General features: G+C 36.7%; 1 protein-coding gene across 4 annotated transcripts in view; it reads left to right on the forward strand.

Annotated features, from left to right (window-relative positions):
• Positions 1 to 26,285, forward strand: part of ATP2B2 (ATPase plasma membrane Ca2+ transporting 2) — a 418,914-nt gene that overhangs the window by 374,242 nt on the left and 18,387 nt on the right. For all 4 annotated transcript variants that reach the window (XM_068420000.1, XM_068419996.1, XM_068419999.1 and 1 more), the window contains 7 exons: positions 1,402 to 1,581; positions 2,638 to 2,725; positions 10,133 to 10,239; positions 10,961 to 11,152; positions 19,327 to 19,540; positions 22,690 to 22,901; positions 23,425 to 23,532. In XM_068420000.1, the coding sequence (XP_068276101.1) occupies positions 1,402 to 1,581; positions 2,638 to 2,725; positions 10,133 to 10,239; positions 10,961 to 11,152; positions 19,327 to 19,540; positions 22,690 to 22,901; positions 23,425 to 23,532 (1,101 nt within the window). The remainder of the gene's footprint in view (positions 1 to 1,401; positions 1,582 to 2,637; positions 2,726 to 10,132; positions 10,240 to 10,960; positions 11,153 to 19,326; positions 19,541 to 22,689; positions 22,902 to 23,424; positions 23,533 to 26,285) is intronic.

Raw genomic sequence — 26,285 nt, forward strand, 5'->3', positions numbered from 1 at the left:
AGGCAACACTGCAGAGCAAGCATCTAGGGCCCAGTCTTTGGAGCTATTTTAACTTGTGGGATAACTTCAAATTGTATGGAGGTTTACTTAAGATCACTGTAATATTCAGATGCTTGTCTAAGTCATGCTCATCTTTTGGGAATCTTGTTTCCTCTCAGACTGTCACTTGTTTACTTCAAGTACCTTTCTGCTGCTCCACACGTAAGAACCGGTGCAACCTGCAATTGCGTTATATCTGTCCTCTGGTATCTTCTGTAGTAAGGCAGTTCAGTTTCTTGTAGCTCTGTGAAGGGTTTCTGTCTTCATGAGGAGTCCTGGGATGCACTTAGTCTCTTCTAGGTAAAAATGAAATTTAGAGAAGTGGTGGTGTGCTGAAGGTATCTGTCTAGGCTCTTGTGTTAAACATGCTTCTCAGTCTTCCATGTCAAATAATTATTGTTTTTTTTTTTTCTTGAAGAAATAATGCTTTCATAATAATGCAAAAGTGTGATGAGACTGCATTCATTGGTTAGTGTGATATTTATTAATAATTAATAAATTACCATTAATTATGATATAGTTTATGGGAATAGAATTTTTTCCCCATCTGGAATTGAGCTATAGATATATAGCCTTTCTATAGGCACTGACTTCATGTACCCAAGTAGCTGTATTAAAAGAGCTTTATTTAATTGTTAGGAATCAATTTCCTAGCTTTTGCACATTTTAATTACAAAAATATTTATTTTTTTTTTTTAAATAAGCTGTGTATGATGCCAAGTCAGTATATAGCTTCTACATTAATCTCACAGACCCTGTTACACACTGAATTCTCTCTCACTGGTATGTATGCTGTGCAGCAGGAAAAGTTAGTCTTGTGCAGAAAGGGTCATAAGTAAAATCATCATTTATTTTTACAGTTGCAAAATATGTAAATTATTCATAAATTTTAAACGCGTATTCTACCTGTTGATATGCATGAGTTAGTGTAATAGTGCTAAATTACAATAACTTTTTAGATAATCTATTGAAAGGAAAGTTTGGATCAGAAGTCAGATAATTTTCTGTACAAAATATGTGTGTTCTTAGTTCACATTTACATGTATGTAGAGTATGTTAGGTTCAGTATGCTGTACCTTGGTGCTAAAGGTCAAAAAAGCTGCAGAGCATTCCTTTTTATTAAAGTCAGGAGAAGCTTTAGGCAACTGACCTAAAAAATGGTTTGTGTGCTTCTTGATTTGTCTTGCCTGTGGTGTAACCTCAATTCCGTAATGGTCAGGTAGCTATAATATGCTGGAACATGTATGATTTCTCTTTTTGGTTCATGAATTTCTTAGCCTCCAAATATTGTGACTGGAAACCCCTGACTTACATGTTATCTCTTATCTAGGAATTTTCTTTCCTGTTATATTGCTTTTGTAGGTCCCAGAAGCCATACGAAAGTGCCAGCGAGCTGGAATTACAGTCCGCATGGTCACTGGAGACAACATCAACACAGCACGTGCCATTGCCATAAAATGTGGAATCATTCATCCGGGAGAAGACTTTCTCTGCCTTGAAGGGAAAGAGTTTAACAGAAGGATCCGAAATGAGAAGGGAGAGGTAATTCATATACTGAATCCATACATATTATTGAGTGTGTTATTAAAAAATAGCGAGAACGCTGAAATGTTGTTTCTCTTGCACTGATGTGTACCTCCTACCAGTAAAGACTGCTTGGAGAGATTGCTGCTTCTTTCTGCCGCTAGCCTTTTGCAATTCAAAATACCCTTGAAAATGCAGTCTTTACTTTTCATGATGCAGAGCCACTACCAGTTTAGTGCTGGCCTCATTCAGGAGTTTTTAGAACCATAGCACTAGTCTACAAGAAATCAAACCCAAGCCCATTAAAAGCAGGTTTGTTAGCTAAGAGAAGGAGGAACTCAGCAGCAGTTTGCAGGTCTGTCTCATAAAAATGCAATCTGTACTGAGAACCAGCTCCTCTCATTTATTTATTTTATACCACTTTATCTAACGTACTGCTATATCCACTCACTCTAATGATTTGCATCACTTAATCTATTCTTCGGAAGATTTTTAACTCCTCATAAAAGATGGAGCTAGCACATAGGCCATCGAAGTCAGCTTTAAAAGCTAAACTTTATGCTGTGGCTTTGAGTCCATTGTTAATGAATGGATACAATGGAATCCTTTCTCCTTGTTGCTGTTGGTGTACAGAGAAAATTCTGCCATTATTGGTACCAAAATGAAGTGCAGAACATGGATTCAAATGTAGAATAGAACAACACACTTCTACTTCTAAACATGTTTGATCTGCTCTGAGAAACTCCACTATCCTATATCTAGAGTCACGTTTCTGAGTAGAATTATACAGAAAGATGCTGAGAAAGGCTGATTAGATATTGTGGCAAAATTTACCTATGTTGGCCAACAGCTGAGCTTTCATAGTAGAAAACTGCCTTTTTTGACCTTGCCTTCATTTGCAGCGTTGACGGCTGTTGTAATTTCTCTGTGCGTTTGGAGACAAGATGTAGATCTGAGTAGTGAAGTGAATCATCCATCACAGGGACACAAATATATTTTGCATTTTGCTAATCACAGGCTAACAGTTTTATTCTTTTGTGGTTTTGGTTTTTTTTTTTTGTTCCCCTCCTCCAGATTGAGCAAGAGCGGATTGACAAAATCTGGCCAAAGCTTCGAGTGCTTGCTCGCTCTTCTCCCACGGACAAACACACTTTGGTAAAAGGTACGTGCAGACTACCTTCCCGTGTGTGTGCAATTAATGCCAAAGTTACTGAATTATGTTTGGCACATCTTCTGCATTGTAAAAATTTTACTGTTACAAATACATCTGAGTTGTTACCTTTAATTGCACATCTCTACGTAATGCTGTAACCAACTCTTTTGTGCTTCTGTTCTACCTGAGCCTTCAAATGGAAAATGATAGGAAACTGGTTGGCAGGAATAACAGAAATACCGTTAAGATGTCTGGCAAGTAGATGTAGTCAATCTCATATTTGCCTTGTGACTTTTAACTAGACTAGAATGAGGCTGTAGCTGGGATATGTTTGCTGGTCAGAAAGAAAATATTGTTGAGAAATAGGTTGTTCTTTATATAAACAAGAGGGGGCACAGATTTTGTAGTCTTTGCCTATACCTCTTTATGAAGAAAACAAGAACAAGCTCATTTAGAGTAAACCAAGCCACTCAAGTCATCTGTTCTCCCACAATTATTTTTAAAGAATATTCCAAGATAAAAACCTTTTCATGTTACAATAGCAGTTATTGGTGATCATGTAACCAGGAGCTGCCCTCTTTAGTGTGACATGGATGGAGATACGTATTTTAAGCCAATTCCATTTTCCTGTAGGCTCACTAATTGTATGATTTGCGTTGGCTTCCTTTAGATTTCTGGCTGTATTTTTAGAGTCTGTTTTTTGTCCTATAAAAACTGCACCATACAAATTATATTCTCTTACCATACTGTCTGCAGGTGGAACGCTCTATAAAAGAGGAATTTCTTTGCAGTTTTCTTTATAAAGCCTTTTTTATATCTGTAACTCATGTTTCTTGATGACTTGAAATCTTATTCTGTTGACTTTGAAGCTCACGCTTAAAAGACAGCTGATGAAAATTTCTGATCAGGAATAACGTCATTTCTGGCCATGACAAGATTGGGGGCCAGAGCAGGCAGAAGCCCCGCCGGCAGATGGCTGTTTGCTGGCTTCCTGATGAAGAAAGAACTGGATTATTTTGCTAAGGCCCTAGAAAGGCCTGGAACAGGCTGCCCAGAGAGGTTGTGGAGTCTCCTTCTCTGGAGACATTCAAAACCCGCCTGGACGCGTTCCTGTGTGATATGGTCTAGGCAATCCTGCTCCGGCAGGGGGATTGGACTAGATGATCTTTCGAGGTCCCTTCCAATCCCTAACATTCTGTGATTCTGTGAAAGTCTGCAGAGATTCTTCTTAGCAATTCTTGGAGGAGCTAAAGTTCAGGATAAGATCTAGCTGATCAGTTACATGTTTTGAGCTGGTTGACGCTCATAATAATTCACATTTAGGTAGGAAATCTTTTCTGGATCTATCCTTTTGGTATGGCAAGGTTTTATTGATATGACTCCATATATGATGATTACAAAGGCTTTTGAGCAGTATGTATTTTTTTAAAATGCCTGAATGACTTTAGGGCAAAAGTTCCATTGTGAATTTGGAGATTGGATCAGTTGGGTCCTTTGGAATTGGGACCAGTGTATTTGAAGAGCTCTGGAAGCATGGCTCATTCAGGAGAACTAAATGTCTTGTAAGCCCTGGCATGGTGCTCAAGATGGGGCAGCTGGGGACATACTGCTACTACTCACCCTCTCCAGCCACTGTTTAGACCAGTGGTCTCTGAAGCGAGGTGCACACACATCAGGGACAATCCACTGGGATGCAGGAAGAAAATATTTTTTACCATTATTAAATAGAAGAATATTTTAAAAATACTGTTTGTGTCATCTTTATCTCATCCTTTTCTAATGTATGTTTTGTAATGTATATAATAGAGTAGTACATATGTATAATTTATAAATAATATACATATTTTGGGGGTGTGTGCTTAAAAAGATTTTACCAATAGGTGTTCATGATTGAAAAGGTTTGGAGACCATTGGTTTGGACAACATAATTATTAGCTCCATAGGTCAGTATTAAAACAGCACAAAGTTAGCTGAAGTCTCCTCAGTTCCCTAGTGCATATAAAATCCTGTCTTACAGCTCTTAGAGGACATGACTTGTGCAGCCTAATAGTTTATTTGTTTCAGAAACACACAACAATTTGTGTTTCATTAAGTGGATTAAATAAGTCCCTTGGGAGCACTCACTTGAATCATTCAGGATTTTCCCTTAAGAGAAGAATGAAACCTTTGCCAAAGAAAATGAAATCAATAAGGAGCTGAAGAAAAATAAGCAACGAATTATTGATCTTTTATAGCATATGCACTTTGACAATCCAAAAGATATGTACTACTACTGAATGCCTTATGTAACTAATACAATTAATCTTTTAAAGACATGACAAGGTCAAATGATAGAGCAATTAAGTATCTAACAAAGTTCAAGAACAAGTCTGTGGAAGGTCGTGATGGAATTTTTTGGCTAGTAATACTCCATGGGCCATTGAAAGTTACCAGAAACTATTAAAATGTTCACTAATTTGGGGCCTCTTGTTAATGTTGTATTTTTCTCAGACACTTGAGGGATCAAGAGGATTTTCTCTTCTTTGATGTATTTTATCTGCTCTAGGGTAAAAACACACATCACAAAATAAACTTTTTTTATATTTAATTTTTCATGACATACAGCTGCTGGAGGGAATATTTTTTCTCCTTAACATAGCACAATCCCACCCAGCAAAAGGATCATTTTTATTTTGCATTTTTGTTTTTACTAGAGGACTCTAGGGACTAGACAAAGGCATGGTTCAGCATTTCAGGCTGGGCAGACAGTTTCTGTTAAATATTTATGGCTTTGAAGTAGAGGTAGATTGAAAAAAAATGTCAAAATTTTTTATCATCACAAACTGTTTCCGTGAAACAAAGATGTTCGATAGCTCAAGCCAACTGAAATACAATTTGTTATGAATTTTATGACATCCATTGGTATTATTTAATATTTTTTACCCTATTTCAAAATATAACAAGTAAAAATGCATAACATTTATACTGATGTGTCCTTATAATACTATTGCTGAAATACTTCAATATTGTCATACTGTTTTTTTAAAATACTGTGGGAAGCAACTATTTAGTATTGACGGGAAATACCTTCTTGTCAGAAGTTATAGAGAAGATCAAATAAATATTCAGTTTACCAGTTAAAGCAGCTGTGCTTTCCAATACGTTTAAATTAGGCTGGAATTCTTTTTCTGTGATACTAAAAACAAGTATTCTATTCTCATGTAAGGCTGATTTATTAACAAGCAGAAAGGGAACTTTAAAGAAGAAAATATTTTTAATAGTTACCCTTAATTACTAAAATATTGCAAATGTTATTGCATGGCATAGTATCATATTTATGACCTCATTAATGTTGACATCCTATGAGACTAGGTAGAATAATAAAAATATAGAAAAGTGTATTAATTGACATTCTGAAATTCAGTATCAGCATGTTGCAAATTGCAAGTGATTTGGATCTCCATTTGAGAGAAAATTTTAACATTTATTTTTATTCAAATTCATTTGAAGAAATATTCAGAAAGTTGACCTGTTCCACAGTGTAAAAACTCAGCTTCAACCCACTCTTGCCTGGAGTGAAGAACATAAAAATAGTTTAAAGGAAGCAGAAGGTATACTGCATTTGAACCTGGAGTTTTATACTCTGTAAATACCATTTAGGTATCTGTAGTCTGTGTTAAGTGCAACTTTGTGGGAGGCACTGATGCCTTCAAGGCTTCCCTTTAGTGTCTCGGTCTTACTAAAGCACGTTGGTGGTGCATGCGTAGTACAGGAGTCCATGCGTTGTAGCCATGTTCTTCTCTGCCATTCTAATATCATGAACTTTGTGAAGCACTATTCACTTACCAATTATCAATGCTGCCTGTAATGTTACATATAACACTTCTACATTAACCTTTAAAGCTCTATTCCTGCACATACTTAAGCATATAACTAAAGTGAATTTAAATTTTCTCTTCCAGACTTTCTAAATTCTTGTTAAATTAACAGGGAGCTTCAGAAAGTTTAGAAGTATGAAAAAGCAATCTGAACAGAACATATGAAATCATATGACTGTGTCTGGCTATATTTACCTTGTCAAAGAAATATAAGTATGCGTTAGCGTAGGGGATGATCCGCTTTACAGCGTCAGTAACACCTGAACTGGTGCCCACCTTTGAAATGCTCTGCTCTACCTAAGTTTTTCCTGTCTGCCTGTTTTGCTTTAATCAGTTGAGTCAGAAAGAAATAGCTAAACAAGGAATTTTTTTCTCCAGAACCAACGGTTACTTACTGATGCAGCTCTAAGAGTGACAATGCAAGTAAGAATTGTTTAAATGAAGCAACATTTGTTCTGCAATAAAGGGAGGACCTGAGCCTATACTTGATGTTTTTGATCTGAGCCATGGGTACAGATAGCTCCTTGTAAAAGAAATGGAGGACACCTTGTTGGTTAATATTCTTTATATTATTATCCTGAGTAGATTTGATTTAGTGCTTCCTTAATGTTAGATGGGAGGAAGGTGGGAGATACAGGATATATTTCACTTTCAGCTGTGTACGCATGCTGGTGCCTTTTGTAGCAAGCTTGTGCATATAGTGCCCCTCTTGATAGCTATACGTAGTTGTTTTAAATATGATCTTTTCCCTCATCAGAAACAAGCTGCTTGCTCTGAAAAACTTATGCCTTCTGCAAGCTACATGACTCCTCCCCAAATTCCTGCGGCATCAGCAGAATCTGTGTGTGGAACACACTGTAATGTTACGCTCTAGGTGTATTCCTGTGGGTGTTGAATAAAACTCTTTGTGACAGGAAAGTTGTGGCCAAACAGCTTAAGATGAGGGAAGAGACCAATGACACAGCAAAGGGTGTTTTGGGAGGAAGCTTTGCTGAGTTTTAGGAATTCCCCTGCTATACCTTGCAGACGTGTTTTTATTAAAATGCTGTACATAAGCATTCAACTGGAGTAAAGCAGTTTATTTTGAAGAAATTTCCTGGCTGTTAGACATGACTAATTAATACTGAAGCTTCTTTTTAGCTGTTTAGAATGAGAGGAAAGGCCAGTGAATGGTAAAGAAGCGGGCATTCTCTTTATTGGCAGTCTGTCAGGTCATGCCCTTACTTAGATTTTTCGCTGATCACTGAAGCAGTTGTTCTCCGCAGCTCAGGATTGCAGAGGGAGAACCATTCCTAGGCATCCCTCTTCTGTTTGGTCTCCTTCCACTGTCTGTAAAATCTATACAGACATATTACTTGATATTGAAGAAAATTCTTCAGATGAAACCTTATCACAACTATTAACAGAATGATATCAAAGCAAAGAAAAAAAAGTAAAAGTGAATGTGGTTAGGAGGGAGGCAAGTGCCAGAAAGAAGACAAGCATTGAGAAATGTGTGAAAAGAGGGAGGAGGAACAGATTTAAAAGAGCATGCAGAAGTCAGGGAGCATAAGTATAGCTGTGATAAATCCTCTGAATCCCAAATAATCACTACTGCTCCATTTTAGAAATTTGTCTGCCATACAAATGAAAGTTCCGCAAAGATCTTCTCTCTTCCTATGAGTAGCACTGAAGTCCATCCACGTACTGTTGTGCCATGCATTGACATTATTTCTGATGACACTAGCAGTGGTCACTGCAATGAAGGTGTGTCGCTGAGAAGCTGATGACAACCGAGACCATTTTATCTCTGTTTTTCCATGACTGCTGATTATGCAGTTCTGTGCTCTGGAGGGTGTTGGGCTAATCCTGGCTGCATAGTTTGCTTTTAGGGATCAAAATGTCTGCTAAACCTTGTGAACAACTACTCAGCTGTGTCAATTACTTAGCTGCATCCAGCAATTGGTGGATGCAGGACAGTTGGTAGCGTAGTCATTGATATTAGAGCACTATTTGTATCTGTTAGGGGTCATTTGTTACAGCCTCTTCGACTTGATTTGAGTTGCACTCCCATTTGGAATCCAGTTGTGAGAGGATGCTGTCTACCTGTTTGGAGCAGTTAATACCATGACGTGTCAGAGATTTTAACTAATTTTTTCAGAAGTTTAAACTATTAATTTAACATCAAAGGATGTGTTAATAACAAGAAGGGACAACCAAGGTAAATGCTTTTAACTGTAATGGCAGCTGATGTTCCTGTTTATTTAGTAATACCAAAGGCAAATCACCCCAACAAATTGAAAGCTCTAATTAGAAGATCTTATCAGAATAATGTGCCATTTATCTGAGTTCATGCTGCCAATGGGAAGTGAATAGGTTTATTTCTGATTTTCGTGAGACTGAAAAATACAGGACACTAACTGCTTTCAGTACTGCATTGCAATCTTCTGGGTGCCCGATAAGCCTGAACCTTGCCAAGAGGCAGCTATTGCTCTGTAATCTGCAATTTCCTATTTCTGGTTAGTTATCTGATATGTGAGTTATTTTTTTCCGGAGTAGAATGAAAGCTTTTCACACTGGGTAGGTTTTGATAATTGTTTTTTAGAGGTTACGACTTTGTACAAAACGTGTTAGCAAAAGGAATTTTGTCATTTTTCCCCCTAAGTTATTAATATGGAGATATGTTCTTGTGTCCTACGCAACGATGCTGGATTCTGGACTCGTATTCAAATGGACTCTGACATGGAAATAAAAATATGAGTGGTGAATGATCCCCATCCTATTAAAAAACAGGGCTTCTTCTGTAACCTTAGAAAAACCCTACTTCCCTCATCTGCATAAGTAGAAAATACTTCCCTGCAGGCTAGTTGCATGGAACTTGATTCACCAAGTGAAAAATGCTTTCTTTTCTCAAATGATCTCAAAATGAAAGTAGAAATTATTTTATTATGTCTATTTATTAAAATGTTTGGCTCCAGAATTTAAAGAATTATTTTATGTCATCTTAATCATTGTTTGGCAGAATTGAACATGTCTATTAAAATGCTAGTTTGGCTCCAGCTAAATAAAATTCATCAAGGGCATTTGTTATCTTTAGGTTAAACTGATTGCCAGAAGGCATCCCAGTAAAGCAGATATTCCAGTTCAGTCCCAGCTTAGGAGAGCTTTAAGCATGAACTTAAGTCTCTGGCAAATCCTTTCCGTTGATGTTTAATCAGAGAGCTGGGCTGAAAGGGGTTTACTGTGACACATAATTATAAATAATAGAAATCTTCCAAAAGAACATAATGAGCTGATCTCATTCCCTTTGAAGACTGTGCAAGTTTTGTTGATGTTTTGATGATGCAGGATCAGAACTTTCCATGTAAATTCTAGTAGTGATGTCTAATAGTGTGTAGTAGTGATGACACTGCTTTCATCATTATTTTCCTTAAAAATCAATTCTATTAATCTCTGTAAGACTTGTGTGGTATTATGTAGTCTATATTACACAGACCCTGCTGGTTTTAAGAGGGAAGTTTTATCTTGCTGATTATTTTATATATGTGTATGTATACACAGACATATACATCTCTTGCAGGTATTATTGACAGCACACAGGTGGAACAGAGGCAGGTTGTAGCTGTGACTGGTGATGGAACCAACGATGGACCAGCACTTAAAAAAGCTGATGTTGGCTTTGCAATGGTATAATCTTGAGGATATTTATTGATGTTTGTGTCATTATAAATTTGCTGTGAGAGGTTTTTCATTCATTAAGTGTTGAGAAAGTTGCTTAGTTATTGTCAGTGAAGCAATATATTGGAGGAGGCTTCAGAATCCTTTGATTTACTATGTTACATTCACTGGTATTGCTTGTTTTAATACTTTTTCAATATTTTGTCTAAGGTAATTGTTGGCTATATGCAGAATCCTGTGCCAATACAGAAAAATGAACTGTGTTCTTCACAACAGTGGAGTACTATTTTGCTTTGGTGAAATCCATCACTAGTTGTAAAGATGTCTTCCCAATGGACTCTGAAGACATTAATATACTAGACTATATATTAAGATATGTAATTCTAATTTTTGTTAGCAATTCTGTTCGTGTACATTAATAAAATATCATCAATGATAAAAATAACTCAGAAGATCAGTAGCCATTAAGCTGATAATTTAAAACACTCAAAACTATCATCACATGAATTCCACTACTCTCTATCAATTCCCTTTTCTGCTTCCTTATTCACTTTCAAAAATAGGCCAAATTAGCTAACTTCCTAGCAAATATAAAATGCAGAATATACTCAGCAGTTAGTGTTACTATGCTGGGAACTCTGTATAACTGGGACTTTGAGTGTGAAGATTTGTGTTCTAACTGTCTCTGTACTTTCTAGTCGGTAATTTTACTCACAATTAATTTTTCCAGGGTATTGCTGGAACAGATGTTGCAAAAGAAGCCTCAGATATCATCCTAACAGATGACAATTTCAGTAGCATTGTGAAGGCTGTAATGTGGGGACGTAACGTCTATGACAGTATCTCCAAGTTCCTGCAGTTCCAGCTCACGGTTAACATCGTGGCTGTGATTGTGGCTTTCACTGGAGCATGCATTACCCAGGTAAGGTTAACTTCAGCTGTTGCTTAAAATATGGGGCCAAATCCTACCAAGCTGTGTTTTCTTTTAAGTCGTGGTGGCTTACATTTGATTCTTACTTCGTACAACAGAAAGTGTGCTTTCTGAAATTCTTCTGGGCATTAACAGTGTATTTAGGGTCAAGCTGCTAAATGTGAAATAGCTGTTTGCATAAGGAAGTGTACTAATCCATCTTCTCCTGGAAGTAAATTGTTTTTAGGAGCTGCTAATTTTTGTGCTGCCTCCACACAGCTCCGTGGTTTTGATTACATATTGTCATGACTGAGCCTGTGATGATACGACAGAAAATGTCAGGGATTGGGAGAAGGAAGAGATGATGTGACTTTGCCTTTTCCTCCCAGAATATGTCACTATTAAATATATATTTCTTGACGGATTATGGAATGGGATTATTATTTTCAAGAGAGCAGTACTGACATACAGAAGTAGTCCCAGCAGAGGAGCTTTTTGACTGATAAAACAATTATTTTATTGCTTTCAGGCTATTCCTTTTAATTTCAGATGCAAATGACAAACCAATTAAATGACACATACAGTTGGACTTTGATCTCTTTTTCTCCCCCTACATTAATCCCTCATTGCAATCCTTGTGTACATGCAACATGTCTAGGTCTTTTACAAAAAGCATATGTGAAAGCAAACCACATTTTTTTCCCTTCAAATTACTACTTTTTGATAATAAAATTAAGGTTTTTTTTCCCTAGAAAGAAAACAGGATGTATTTCATACAGTAGGAGGTTTTTGTCCTTCATTAGAAAATAGCAAAACATGCAGTTTTTAGTGCTGTCGCTCCCTGAAATAATTTATATTTCAGATGCTGCAGACAGGTGCTGTTACAAAATGCCGCCTTTGACTGACAGTATGGGAAAGCTGATGCTTCGCTGTCTCGTGCACCGTACAGATGCACATACCTGTTTCAGCAGGTAGATTTCACCTCCTGCACACCTGAGCAAAACAATGAATAAGTCATTAGCTCTGCTCCAGGGTAAACTTACATTGTAATCATAGAATTGATACTTGAAACCAGAAACCCAGGTACCTTTACAAAGCCATGAGGTCAAACTTCTCCTAAGCCTTGACTGACGTTGAGGCCTTTTTTTGTGCTGCATACGAGGAGCCTGCAAGCTCCCAGCTTCGGCCAGCACCGTGCAACAGCTGGGTAGATACAACTGTCACCATTAGGTCCTCTGAGCTAAGGGAGCGTAGAGCTAGGGCTGGGATTGTGGGAGAAACCAGAAATGGCTGTTCTTGAAGCAAGTGGAAGTGATCTTAACAAATGAAATAACTATTTTATTCTGTACAAAGGAAGAACTGAAACGTCAATTCATTTGTTTTCCGAGAAGTAGAAATTGTGATCCGCTAAGTGCTAGATCCCTACCACGCTGCCCCCAGGTCTTGGTGATGCCTTCTTGCTGCAACTGAGCCTGTGCTATGGGACAAAATTGTTGATGTTGAGGCAGAAATTGAATAACTTTTCCCTTGGGAAATATTTCCAAGCATATTGAGAAAATGTTTAGCTGTGAAGTGTTTTGTTTCTAGTAACAGAAGGTACGTGAATAAGGAGTAAAAGTCTGGAAGGTCAATCCTCCTGGATTTTTGTCAGTGGTATAAAACCGTATAGAAAAAAGTGCTAACAGCCATGTGGTAAGAGTACCATAACTGGAACTGAGGCGAGTGCTTCTTTTTAAGACCCTGTTTTATAGATATTCAATCACTGCCTACTATCATTTATTTAAGGTGATTGGTTTTTTTGGTTAGTGCCCAGCATTTTTTCAATTGCTTTGTGAAAGCATGAAGGGAAATATATTCTATTTGTTAATTATGGAATTTCTATTTTATGCTTGAAGAGGTTAAACATTACTGAAGCAGTGCAAAGACTATTTTAAATCAAGTCTTAAGTGCATGTGTAGTACATAATCAGTGCTAGCATATTCCCCTGTCTAATTCCGGAGCCGCCTTCATCCTTTGATTCATTGCATTGGCTTCTAGGAGGATTTGGATCAGGCCAAGTGCATTTATATTGCCCCAATGGTCTGTAAGACCATTACTGAGCCTGTGACATCTGTTGTCCCTGTTTTAATGTACACCTCCTAGAATTCCTGTATATCTGTCCAAATGGATTCTTATGCAATTCCTTAATTTGGCAATAAAGATGCAAATCCAAAGGAAGAGGTCTGAAAGGAGCTAAAATTGAAATTGTAGCAAAAAGGCAGCAGTTATGTGCATTGTAGTTCTGTTTACACTCAACGGCCTGACTGCTGATAATCTCAAGTAGCTCTCAGTTCTGTCTCATTCAAGAAGGATCTTGCTTTACGAATGAACGTTATTATATTAGGCTTTGAGTCAAAGACTCTAGCCAGTGAAAAGGCATTATGTTTGTTTGGCTCCTAAGCTTTACTAAAAATTACACTTGAGCACGTACTGTACCCTCTGGTTGCTATGAAAATAGCTCTAATACAAAATGCATGAATATACAAAAAATCTTGGCATACAACAGGCTAGGTGCACACACATAGATCTAAATCTGCAAAACTGTACCAGATCTTAAGTTACTATTTTGACTGATGAAGCTAAAATCTATAGTTTCCAAAAGGCAACACACCTTTCTGTGACCTTCAAAATTAATATAAAGAAGGTCCACATGGGTCTGAGTTTTACTTGGCTTTTAGGTAGTCAGTTTGGCTGTCTTTGACATACAGAATATCATTTTAGTCCAGGTTAACATTCAGGTTAATGAATATTACACAGGCTACCCTTTTGGTGATATTTCATCAAATCTAGAATAAGAAAAATTCTATGTAGGTAGTAACATTTCTTTCATGCTTCTTAATGTCACCTCTCAAAAAATCTTTTCTGCAACTGGGAACCAGCGTACTGGGTTGCTTTGAGTATGAAGCTTCTTTTACACTTACCTACTCTTTGTGGTGTTTCTACTGTTTCAGCTTAAAGGAAGTAAAAAGATAAAATCTTTGGTTTGGCTATTTTTTTTAACACTGGACTTGTGCTTTGCAACTAGATAGACTTAATTTTATTCAGTCTTGATCCTGCAATTGCATCGGTGTACATGGAAATATGTGTATGTAGTCATGTCACTGCAGGACTCCTAGTGAAGCCACAGCAACTCTATATTAAAGGGTCCAACTGTGTGAGTACTATTATGAGTTAAACTAGACCTCCAAGGAGCACCCAGAGAATGCATTGCCAAGTAGGAACTGATTTGTTTGGTCCAGAGCACCTTAGGAGTGCCATGGAGAGGCTTAAGAAAAATATTAGGTAGAACCTGTGACCATTAGTGGTCATTCTAAGCATCTGCTGCTTTTTTTTCTCAAATGCATAAATAGAACCAGTGTCCTTAGCAATTCCACTCCAGGGAACTACTGTTTAGCTTAATTCTATTAATATTAAGCAAATATTACTTTATTATTTATCTACCCAATGCCTGCTTCAGCAAAGTGCTGCTGTTAAGAGAGAATATCTACCATATCTACTATTTCTATTTTGTCCTGGTTTGCTGTTTCAACAAGACGTTTAACTACATGTACAAAGTGTATGTGACCCTACGTGCTACTCCAATATTATACAAGGATTATAAATGAGTAGTAGTGGGCTATTACAGAAGTTATTATGCAGGCTAAATGGGACCAATGCAAATGGTTATTTGCTATTTTCTGTCACGGGTCCCAGCACAAAGTCATGTTAAGGTGACAGAAATCATATCCTAAGCAGCATAGGAATTACAGATACAGTATCACCTGTTGGCAAGCTTAGCGCAGCTGCTGCCAAAATTAAGCTGCCCCTCACAGGGATCTAACTTACATTGGGCCCTGTTTCAGTTTACAGCGGCTCAGTGTATAAGCCAAGAGTTCTGAATTTTCAACTAATAATGAACTTTTGTGTTGTGATTCTATAATTATGTAAAGCACTCTGAGATCTAGGTCATACAAGAAAACCAAGCTTAAAGAAGTCTCTGGTTAACAGCTGAGTCAGGATCACTCAATCTGTGGCTGCTTAGGTGCTCTTAATTTTGTGTCCAGTGTGCACGTAGCACCCACCAAGGAGATCAGAACCATTTTTTCTGCTAGTCCCATGTCAGTGCGGTTCGTGTGGCACAATGCAGCTGAGCTGTATTAATTCACCTTGTCTTTCAATTAATCTAATTCATTTATCTCTTGCTTCCTTCTCTTTGTGTTGCCCAATGCATACTTTTAAAATGACCAGGGTATGGTTGTCATGACCAGTTTGCATGTAATTGTCCTTTCTGTTTAGTAACCATTACCTCAGATTAAAACAATAATTTCTTTTTCCAGTGGATTTAGGAGGTATAAACTTTTATATTCTGACTTCATTCTCTGAATAACATTTTTGCAGAGCCCTTGATTTACTCAGTGAGGGTTCTTCTGTCTCTGCCTACAATTACTGTGAATTTTGTACTTCAAATGAGTCATTGCTCCACATCTCTAGGTGTCATATAGAGTTCTCTATGTGCCTTACAAAGCCAGAAGGTTCATCCTGTTTCCAGTCCCCAACATATACACAGTACCAAGAAAATATTAGGTCATTATGTTTGAGGCTTTTAAAAATAATCTGAGTATGTACAAAATAAAGATTTTAAAATGAGTTCAGTCAAATGGAAACAGTTTTTTACTGGAAATATAAAGCTAGCAGGTTTATCTCCATGCCAGATTTTCAGGCACTGTAACTATTCAAAAAGGTTGCATTAAAGAAAGAGAAGACAAAGACTGTGCTTTAACATTTTACATTCAAATTATTATTCTCGTACTTTGAGAAAGACAATGTTTTAGCAGACATTAGAAACTGAAAGCAGTGACTCTATAGGACATTATGTTTGGAAAATGAAATGTTAATTAAAAAGCACTGTAGCAATGAACTACCGGGTGAATCACTTACTGTTTTTACAGATCTTGTTCAAAAAATTGAGGATGATCTATACTTGCATGTATAAGGCAGTTATTTACATGGTTATAATGTTTTATTGCAGCACTGTATTTGGCAAATCCTAAAGTAATAGCACTGGCAAATTTGAAAAAGCTGTAATAGAAAACAAAAGCATGTACTTTTTAGCTTTGTTTTGGGAAGGCTTAGAGGCTTGGAAATAGAACTGAGGACGCTACTTCCATACAATTAGTAGGCAGTGTGAGCTAGCAGCAGAAGCCAGGGCTGACTTTTTTTTGCATTAATGTATATAAAGTTAACCTACCAGAAATGCTCATTTTAATGAATCCATGCATGTGTTTTGTGACAAGTAGGAGTAAAGAGGGAAGGGTGAAAATACCTTTTTATTCCCTTGCAGCTTGTCATCTAAATCAAAAGTAACAAGCTCTAAAATTTGTGAGGCTCTGCATGTCACAAAAGATTTGTAGTTTATTTCCAGCCTTTGGTGATTTGTACTTTTAAGTGTTTCCAAGATGAAGTGTAACATCACTTGATTTAAGGGACATTTTCCTTTTACCTCTAGGCCAATGCTAACCTATTCCAAGGTCAAGTGGAAAGGAATTTGACAAATAAGTGGTGATTTTGGGTGGTTTGCAGTTTGAACAGCTTTCATCCCCAAAGTTTTCAGAAAGTGAATTAAGAATTATTAGCTAGTCAGTTAATGGCTAAAATGCAGTGAAAAGAACATTGAATTTGCATCCTGCTTGCATAAGTGACTAAAAACTGTAATGGAAGACTAAGCTCCTTAGCTGATATGTATTTTCCTCAGTTTCCACCAACTAATCAGAAATCAGATAGAGTTGCAGTGGAAATTTCATTCCACTGCCTGCCCAGACTAATGTGTATTTAATGTTTTGGCTTGAGCTTAGAATGAGCTTTCACACTTGACTGAGCAGTGTAGCACTGCCAATAATAGATAATTATTAGAGGCACCATAGCCACCCAAGGTGATTGGCAGTGTGAAATGGTGAGAACGTGTTGTTGCCAAAACTGATGACTGCCAATTACAGTTGTGTGATTTAGAGACTGAAAGAATCTGACTTTTCATTATGCTAGGAATATGTCAGGCTCTGATAGACACCTGGATATTTGACTCTATTTATTAAGTGTAACAGACAAATTCAGTTTTTTTGACATAGAAGTCAGCGCATGAAGCAGAAATTCAGCTATTGCAACATCTCAAAAGTAGAGAATGTATCTCAAGAAAACTTATTAACTAGACAGGTGAAAATACAAGGAAAATTTGTCAGTAGAAAACATGTTTTCCTTTTTCTCTGTATGCTGTATCCAAGTCTAGGGTCTCTGAGCCCTAGCAACAGACTGCTTTTAGTGCAAGCACTCTCCTTGTTTGAGCCATTAGTATTAATAAAAATAAATGAGGTCTCAATTTGGAATGAAGTTTGTTGTGATTCCTTTTAGTTTTTTAGCCACCTCTAAAGACAAAGACATTTTCTGTTTCTGCAGCTGCATATCAAATGAGTGAGCTGAACTCTCCAGATAAGCCCAGTTAATGCAACCCGTAACGAAGAGGTCAGGAATCTATTAATGCTAATCGTCCTCCCTTCCCTGATGTAGCCAACCTGTAAGATGTAAGCTTGGCTGATGTAGCCAGCCAAGCAGTAGGTTGCTTTTCTCCATCCCTTTCAATAAGCCAAAACTGAATATTTTTAAAAAAATAAAATGTATCAAAATTTGTGTAAATGTATAGGTGTTAAAAATATGTTTTCAAGAGGAAATAATATTTTATCTCAAGGGAGAGCTGGAATATAAACCAGATCCACAGGAGACCAAACCACTTACCCTTGTTCTCCATATGTCCTTGGGATACTGAATGGATATTGGCCCTCATTATTTGATAATATTTCATTTAAAATGAACATTTAACCCTTTGAAGAAAAGGGCAGAGATCATAAGGTGTTTGGCTTTGATTTGGCTTGTATACTGTTCCATAAATTTCTTTGCTTCACTACCTCAGCACCATGGTAATGTAATGCATAAAAATGGTGCTCTGATCTTCCAACTTTCACATTGTACGTTAACTCCATTCCATTATAAAATCTGTCATACTGATACCTTATTACTTCTGAGAGTCTATTTTCCTAATAAAAACCATCTCTTTGAAACAGGAAGCAGACCTTACTAATGCTGTCTGGTTTGTATTCAGTCTAAAGGCATAGGAGGTTGTTAGATACAAAAAAGACCTTACTTCATGTTTCCTGATACGGCTCCTTGAAGCAATTGCATCTATCTATCATTACAGCTGCCCCGATGAATACAAATCAAAACTTTACAATAGTCATCCAGAGTTCTCCTGAGATCTGTGTGTGTTTGCTTTATTTATTTACTTTTGGGTTTTTTAAACATGATCTCAAGTCCTCTGTAGTATGACCATAGACTCTTTCTCGAATTAAGTGAGGAAAGAGCTCCTTCTAGCGGCTGGCGATCTGCTTCAGAGAGTAAATACTTCATCCTGGCAAGTAGTAATGTGTGTTTTTTTCTTTCCAGTTCTGTAGTTTCAAATATGCTATCCTGTTACCCAGTAAAATAATAACGATTTTCTTACTTTTACACACTTGATATAGTTTAATGAGTTTCAGAATATTTTTAAAATTCAAATATCAGGCATTTTTTTGTCACTACTGTTTTTAAAAGGTCTTATTTAAGTTTTATGTATTAAAATGTCTCAGTAATTGTTTCATAATTTTTTAAATAATTTCAAGCTGTTTCTGAAAAAAACAGATAGGTAGGTTATAGTAAAAGGAAACATCACTTTTTAAATTATTTCAGTATAATTTTTATTCCAGGAAAGAACCTCCCTCCTGTATTATCTAGTTACCTAAATTCAGCTGAAATGCATGATGCATGAAGTAACAGAGGGTATTGTAAAATGTATTATAAAGTGTTAATGTTATGCTTTATGAGAATTGTGTGATTATAAATATTCCTGATTTAAATGACTGGAGAGAAATAATTTGTCTTTGCTCAGATCACTGTGCCTCCTGTGATTCTGGTCTTGCATGAGAAATATAAGAAAGGTCATAGTAGGTCAGAGCAAAGGTACATGTATTTCAGGGTCCTGTCTTCAGCACTGCTTGCAGTCACACAGAAGAAATGAAATCACAGGAAATGACCTGACAACAATTATTTTTCTAGGAAATATGCAACTTTCTACTTTGTCTCCACAGGACTCTCCTCTAAAAGCTGTACAGATGCTGTGGGTCAATCTAATTATGGACACCTTTGCCTCACTTGCTTTGGCCACCGAACCTCCGACAGAGGCTCTGTTGCTAAGAAAGCCATACGGCAGGAACAAGCCTCTTATATCCCGTACCATGATGAAGAACATTCTGGGCCATGCTGTTTATCAGCTTACTCTCATATTTACACTTCTTTTTGTCGGTAAGAAAGTTTGTTAGGCTTCTTGCTTAGTTTAGAAGCACCTAGGTCTTGTAGCCTGACCTGTCAAAACGCTTTAAATGTAACCACTTAATGCACAATATCTTACGTCTGTCATAGATAAACAGGTAGCAGGACCGAGCTGTTAAATGGGATCAGAAACAGTAGGGGAAACAGAACAGATGCAGTGGAGGGATTAGTCACCTTTCATATGTTGTTTACTCCGGGAAGAACCTCAGCGAGCTTTTTTGCCTCCTGACAAAATGTAGGTTTGGGCTTTGGCAAAAGTTTATGTTAAAACATAGCATAGAAGGTTACATTTTAATTGGAGTATCTAGCCTGCTTCTTCTAGACGGAAATTTCATTTTAAGGCTTGTCATCTTCAGTAGGCATGTAACAACAAATTAAAAAAAAAAACACAACAAAAATCAAGATCCATTTTACCAATATCTGGAGAAGCTCTAATCAGGAGCGAAGTGTTTGCCATCGTCAGGAAATAATGCTGCTCTTAAGTAGTATAGATAAGCAAGTAATCGGTATTAAGTGATACAAATAACACTCTGTTTTGACATTTAATATGTAGACTGGATATTAAAAGGGGGGAAAATGTAATTTATTAGATTACTGGACTACTGGACTCTTTTTCAGGCCTTGCTAGCAACAGATGCTTTTTATAGGTTGTATTTTGGAGAGAGGGGAGGGAAGGAGGAGGAATGTTTCTTGCTGCAGGGAATAGTAGGAGCTAATAATACATTCTGTTTCTCCACAATAATAAGTGAACTTGCTCAAAGGACTGAATTTTATCAGTTGGGTATTGTGTTCTTGTCACTATGTCATTGCTGTTAAATTACATGTGTTGTCTTTCAGATTTTTTTTCTTTATATACAGACTTCCATATAAACTGTAAATGTAAATTTATGATTCTTAGGAGTTTTTTGAGCTCTGTTGTAAAAGTCTTGCTCCACCTTACCAACAACTGGCAGCTTATTTGGAATGCTCAAAGGAGGTGATAGTCTGTTTACAGTGGAGCTATTTAAACCAAAGTAATTGCCAGGTTTTGAAGAGAGATAGTCCGTAATATTGTTAGGCTTACAGTGTATTTTGAGAATGTCTAGCGCGTTTAAGGAAATTGTAATTTCAGCTTCTCTAAAATAGGTATAGAAGGTCATGGTAATTCATGGGATATGAATCTTGGAATGAGAGCTTCTGTGAATTTTATGGGAGTTTTAATGGCTTTTTGATGAGTTTTATGCTTTAAAATACTTTATACTGAGCCCTGATGAAAAGAAAACCAGGCTTTTTCACCCTATTCTAATTACTTCTGTGTCTCTGGGAAACCCATGCATACTTTGAAGGACGCAGCCCAACCAATTTTCTGATAAGCCTAGGAAATACAGTCTTTTCCTTTCTAAACTCCACAAGGCTCAGCTTTGCAGTGAGATGATGTTCTAAACTCAGTGTTTTGATAAATAAGTTCCAAATTAATGAGAATTATTTATATTTCTGAACACTGGAACAGGCTGCCCAGAGAGGTTGTGGAGTCTCCTTCTCTGGAGACATTCAAAACCCGCCTGGACGCGTTCCTGTGTGATATGGTCTAGGCAATCCTGCCCCGGCAGGGGGATTGGACTAGATGATCTTTCGAGGTCCCTTCCAATCCCTAACATTCTGTGATTCTGTGATTCTGTGAACTAATACTTCATTTTTTTGTAGGAGGTTTTTGTAGAGACTAGTACATCAAGTTTTTCTACACTACATCATGTTTGAACATACAGTAATGCCTTTGAGACATTAGGCACATCAGAAATCCAGAATTCACTGTCTAGTTCTGTCAAACTGTAGTATAAAAAAGCTCTTAACCTCAGCAACTAGGCGTAGTATACTTAAAGTTGATGTACTGCAACGCCTTTTGGAACATGTTCAGAAATAAAAACTAGTTATGGGTTTAACCCCTGCTGTTCCACAATAGCAACATGTTCTGCTTTGCAAATGAAGTGATGCAATGTAGTAATAGAGACTTAAGGATGGGTACGCTCACTGATATATTTATGTTTGTGTGTGTATTGAATGAAAGCAAATAGATGTCATGTGTATATAGATGTGTGTGCATCTGTAAAAGTTAAAATGATGATATCTTCTTGTTTTCATTATTTTTTTTCCTTTATTGTTTACATGTAGTAAGGGGAATGTTTTCTAATACTTAGTTATCTCTCTGGAGATGTATAATCTTAAAAATCTCTGCTCTCTCAGTCTAAGTTTTGTGGCCTCATACTGTGTTACTGATATATCTGTGATATTGTAATCTACTTTCTGTCATTTGCCTTTATTAACAAAACACTGGTTATGAAAATGAGTAGTATTGTGATAATCTTTACTCGTATTTCATTCATTATTTACACTTTCATGTAAATGCCACATCCTTATTTTAAGACAATGCCCCTTTCAATAACTGCATGTTATCTGTAAACTTTGTGTTTAAGAAAGTGGATGAAAAATTGGGCATGAGCTGGCAATGTGTACTTGCAGCCCAGAAAGCCAATTGTATCCTGGGCTGCATAAAAAGAACTGTGGCCAGTAGGTCAAGGGAGGTGATTCTGCCCCTCTACTCCACTCTTGTGAGACCCACCTGGAGTATGACAGTGTGCTTTCAAAGCAGACTAGCAGAATGATCAACACCAAATCTGTTTAAAACCAGGAATGTATGTGTTTTTTTTATCTTTAATATCCTTGAATGCTTGTCAGAAGTTATGCCATACTGGATTAGCAAATGGGTAAAAACTGCTGAAGTGTGGTTGCTTTTAATTATTGTAGAAAATTGCAAACATACTGCCAATGGTCTCAAGTGTTTGGTACATCAGAAATAATTGACTTAGAATAGTTGTTACTTGGTTAGAGGAAAAGTACTGCTGAAAACTATTTGCATAGGTATACTGAGTTATTAGATAAAAGTCATCATTTGAGAAGCTTCTTGCTCAGGAAGTTTAGATGTCTTGCTCACTGGTGTTACAAATTCTGCCTATATTACAGTAAGTGCAGAAAGAAAGCTTGTGAAGCAGAGCACAGGAGGCAACTAATTAAAGCAAACAAGGGAAATATAAATTTGTTTGATTAATTTATTCCAGTGGAAACCTTTATTTTTGTCTTATACCTAGGTGAGAAAATGTTTAAGATTGACAGTGGGAGGAATGCACCACTTCACTCTCCTCCTTCAGAGCATTACACCATTATCTTCAACACCTTTGTCATGATGCAGCTTTTCAATGAAATCAACGCACGGAAAATCCATGGCGAAAGAAATGTCTTTGATGGCATCTTCAGAAATCCTATTTTTTGCACTATTGTACTGGGTACATTTGCTATTCAGGTAATGATTTGGGCAAGAATTAGTAACTATTCATCAGAAATTTACCTTAAGTTCTTTCTCTGTGTGTTTTTTTTTTTTAAATCTAAATGCTGTAGGAGGCACGCTTAATAGTAAACCACCTGGTTTCACATGTTTTCTCAATCAGTACAAGTGTCAATAATGGAAAATGTTATGTAGCCATACTAATACAGCATAAATTTTGATCGTTATAACTAGGTCAAATCTTAAATTAATCTGAAGATGTACAATAATAATAGCCATCATGATTTGTTGATATTGTAACTGGTTTTTTTAGAAGAAATTACTAAATAGTATACCAAACAATAGCAACAAAGCATTTTACATTAATTTACTACTCCATGAATAGAAAATTTTAGAAAGACAAAGTAAAATCTCAAGTAAAATATGACTGAAAGTTGTTGGGATTTTTTGTGGGGTTTGGGGTTTTTTGGGGGGGGAGTGTTTTGGTTTATTTTTTCGCCAGAAAATATTTACCCTCTTTTTTCTCTGCTTTTCTTTGTAGATAGTAATTGTCCAGTTTGGAGGAAAACCATTTAGCTGTTCTCCCCTGCAGCTTGACCAGTGGATGTGGTGTGTATTTATTGGATTAGGAGAACTTGTATGGGGTCAGGTAAGCATTCAGGAATATGCTGATTTCTTTCTTTTGTTTTTATAAACCAAAGTTCTCATATTGTTCATATCCTACTATAGTGCTTTTTCCTTGATCTCTCACAATGTCACACTTAGTAGACATTGAAATACATGGTGCTAAGTACTTCAAGAATAGATATGGTAGTAAGGATAATTTAACCCATCGTTCCTTTTGATTTTTGTTAATTTTCGTATGTTTCCTTCCCTAAGCAGGGCGTGCTATCACCAAGGTCATCTTCAGTTAGGCTTTTTCGTGAAAGACATTTGATTCGTAACCTAATCCTCTAGGCACACAAGAAGTATAGTAAGGGCAAATACACTGTAACAGTACCGAATGTAGCATGTGCATGTTCAGCCATGGCAAATTTTGAAAGTGAAAAGAAGTTCCAGTTCAGTGCCAACCCACTCATTCCCTCGCTGAAATTGCCATTCTATCAATCCATCGTAGGCTTGTTACTGGCATAGGGCTAATCCAGTGCATTTAACATACATCTGCAGTGATCCTCCATCCATCTACTTCTGTGTGCAAAGGACAGAAGAGGGGGTGAAAGAAAAAAGGATTTTTTCCTATAATAGTTGCAGAAAAGTGCAGTTTAATTCATGTGTCATTTTAAAATTCTGCTACAACCTATGCCATCATTAGCTAATACCAAATTATCTGTAGATGTAAAAACAAGTGTCCATGAGATAATTAAATAAGTTATGTGACTATCTGTCTGGAAGGAATAATACAGATACAATCAGTATTGTTAAAATACTACCTTATTCTTTTATGTACAAACACATGTATTCAAGTTGATGCCACGTGACACAGTAAAAAAATAGGTGAAAAATGTGAAGTTATGTTTTGCCTCTCAGATGTAAAGATACATATAGATCAACTAGTTTGCCACTGTGAAGAAACAGGCAAGAAATTACCTGAAGATGGGATTTGATTTGTGACCTTGCAGGGGGAAAACCTGAAATTAGTTTGATAATTCTTGAAAAGAAAAGATTTGATTTCAACTGATTGGAAAATACCAACTTTGGGAGGGGGTGAAGAAAAGCACGGAAAGGGAGAAGAATCCTAGCAGTTTTATTACATCATTCAGCTGTGAAGAATTTCCCACAGCCTTTGATCAATGTACTATTTGGCTTCTAAGTTTTGTTATATGTGGTTATTACATAACCATTGAAAACTAAGAATAATATCAGCATCTGTTTTCAATTTAAAGAGGGGCATAGTTGCCCAAGCCTGACTGAAAGAGCCTAGCCATTAAATTAATACTGGTATTGGAATACCTCAACAATTTTTATCACTGAAAAGATTGCAATTTTACATGAAGCAAATACAGAGGAAAAAAATCTTTCTCTTGTGGTCAGTATTTAGTGACCAGAAAAGAAAAACACAAGCTAAAAAAATGCATCATTTACGTATTTACATGATTTACAGTCTGTGGCAAGTCCTCTCTTCATGGAGCTCTACAGTAAGAGAGACTTCTTTTCTTTTAGAAGAGGTGCTTCTCTTCCTTCTCAGCCTTTTCTCTCCTGCTATGACTAGTTCTAGTTCAGCACAAATTTGTTATCCCTTTGTTACCACAGTCTCTTGAACCTGCTTTTCTTGTGAACCACTAAAGCCAATCAAGATTTTCAAGTTTAGATGTTAAAGTTGGCACTTCTAAAAGTGATTTAAGGTTTAATTTCTAGGAAGCCAATCTCAGATGTTTTGAGGGGCAGTTTTCTAAAAGGTGGCCCTCATCACTTCTGAAAACCAAGTGTTTCTAAAATATTTCATGTTGCATTCCCAGAATTATTGATCACTTTTGAAAACTGCAATAATTTTCCTGGGAATAATATTTAGTTCCCTAATCTACATCCAGTCCATTGAGTCTGCCATTACCTGAACTGGGCAGGTGTCTGCAGACATGGAAAACAAATGAACAAACAAAAAGACATGTAAACACCCTAAGAAAAGAATTAGAGCAGAATCTATCAGCCTGGCTGAGAGAGGTCATGAAGGAGAGGTATGTTCTATCACACAGAATCCCTACCAAATACAGTTGTTTCTGTGTGCGCTGTCTTGCAAGTACTTTATCACCATCAGCTTCATCAGATACCAAACAATGTCAAGTAGCTTCTTTCTGTAGAGTGCTGGCATTATAGTGCTTTGAAAGCTGGGAAGCTGAAGGAGTTTCAGTAAGTATTTAAATAACTAGCACTTACCTTTTCTTTTTTTCTCCTGTTCTGTCTTTGCTCATGTCACACCAATTCATTAATTTTCCAAGTTTACATCTTGTTTTCAAACCCCAAAATGCATTTTAAAAAGGTTCTGTAGTAGTGTAGAAAATGTTTTTTTTTGACATTTCTTTATCTGTCTTTAAAAATAATATAAAAAAAGTGGAGTTGTGGATGATGAAGCTCAAGGAGACCCTCAGCAAACTCAACAGTTTATTTTCATCCTGAAAATATTTGGTGCCCTTTCATGTGCTTCACTATATCCATTCCAGTTTTCCAAAGCTGTAAGATGTATCCTTACCAACTCTCCCGCAACTGTCTGATTCTAGCTCCATCTTTCACACATGTGGGCTTCAGAGATGAGATTGCTCACTGCTGAAACAAAGACAAACAAAAAAAGAAAATTGCAGCACTTGTTTGCTGAATGGGTCTAATAGTTAACTTTGTAGATTTTTTTTTTTTTTAAGCGTTCACTATGTTCCAGGTAATGTCTTGTGTAAATAGCCATTTGCTCATATT

Source organism: Nyctibius grandis, chromosome 29, assembly GCF_013368605.1.
Source record: "Nyctibius grandis isolate bNycGra1 chromosome 29, bNycGra1.pri, whole genome shotgun sequence".
In the NCBI taxonomy this organism is placed as follows: domain Eukaryota; kingdom Metazoa; phylum Chordata; class Aves; order Nyctibiiformes; family Nyctibiidae; genus Nyctibius; species Nyctibius grandis.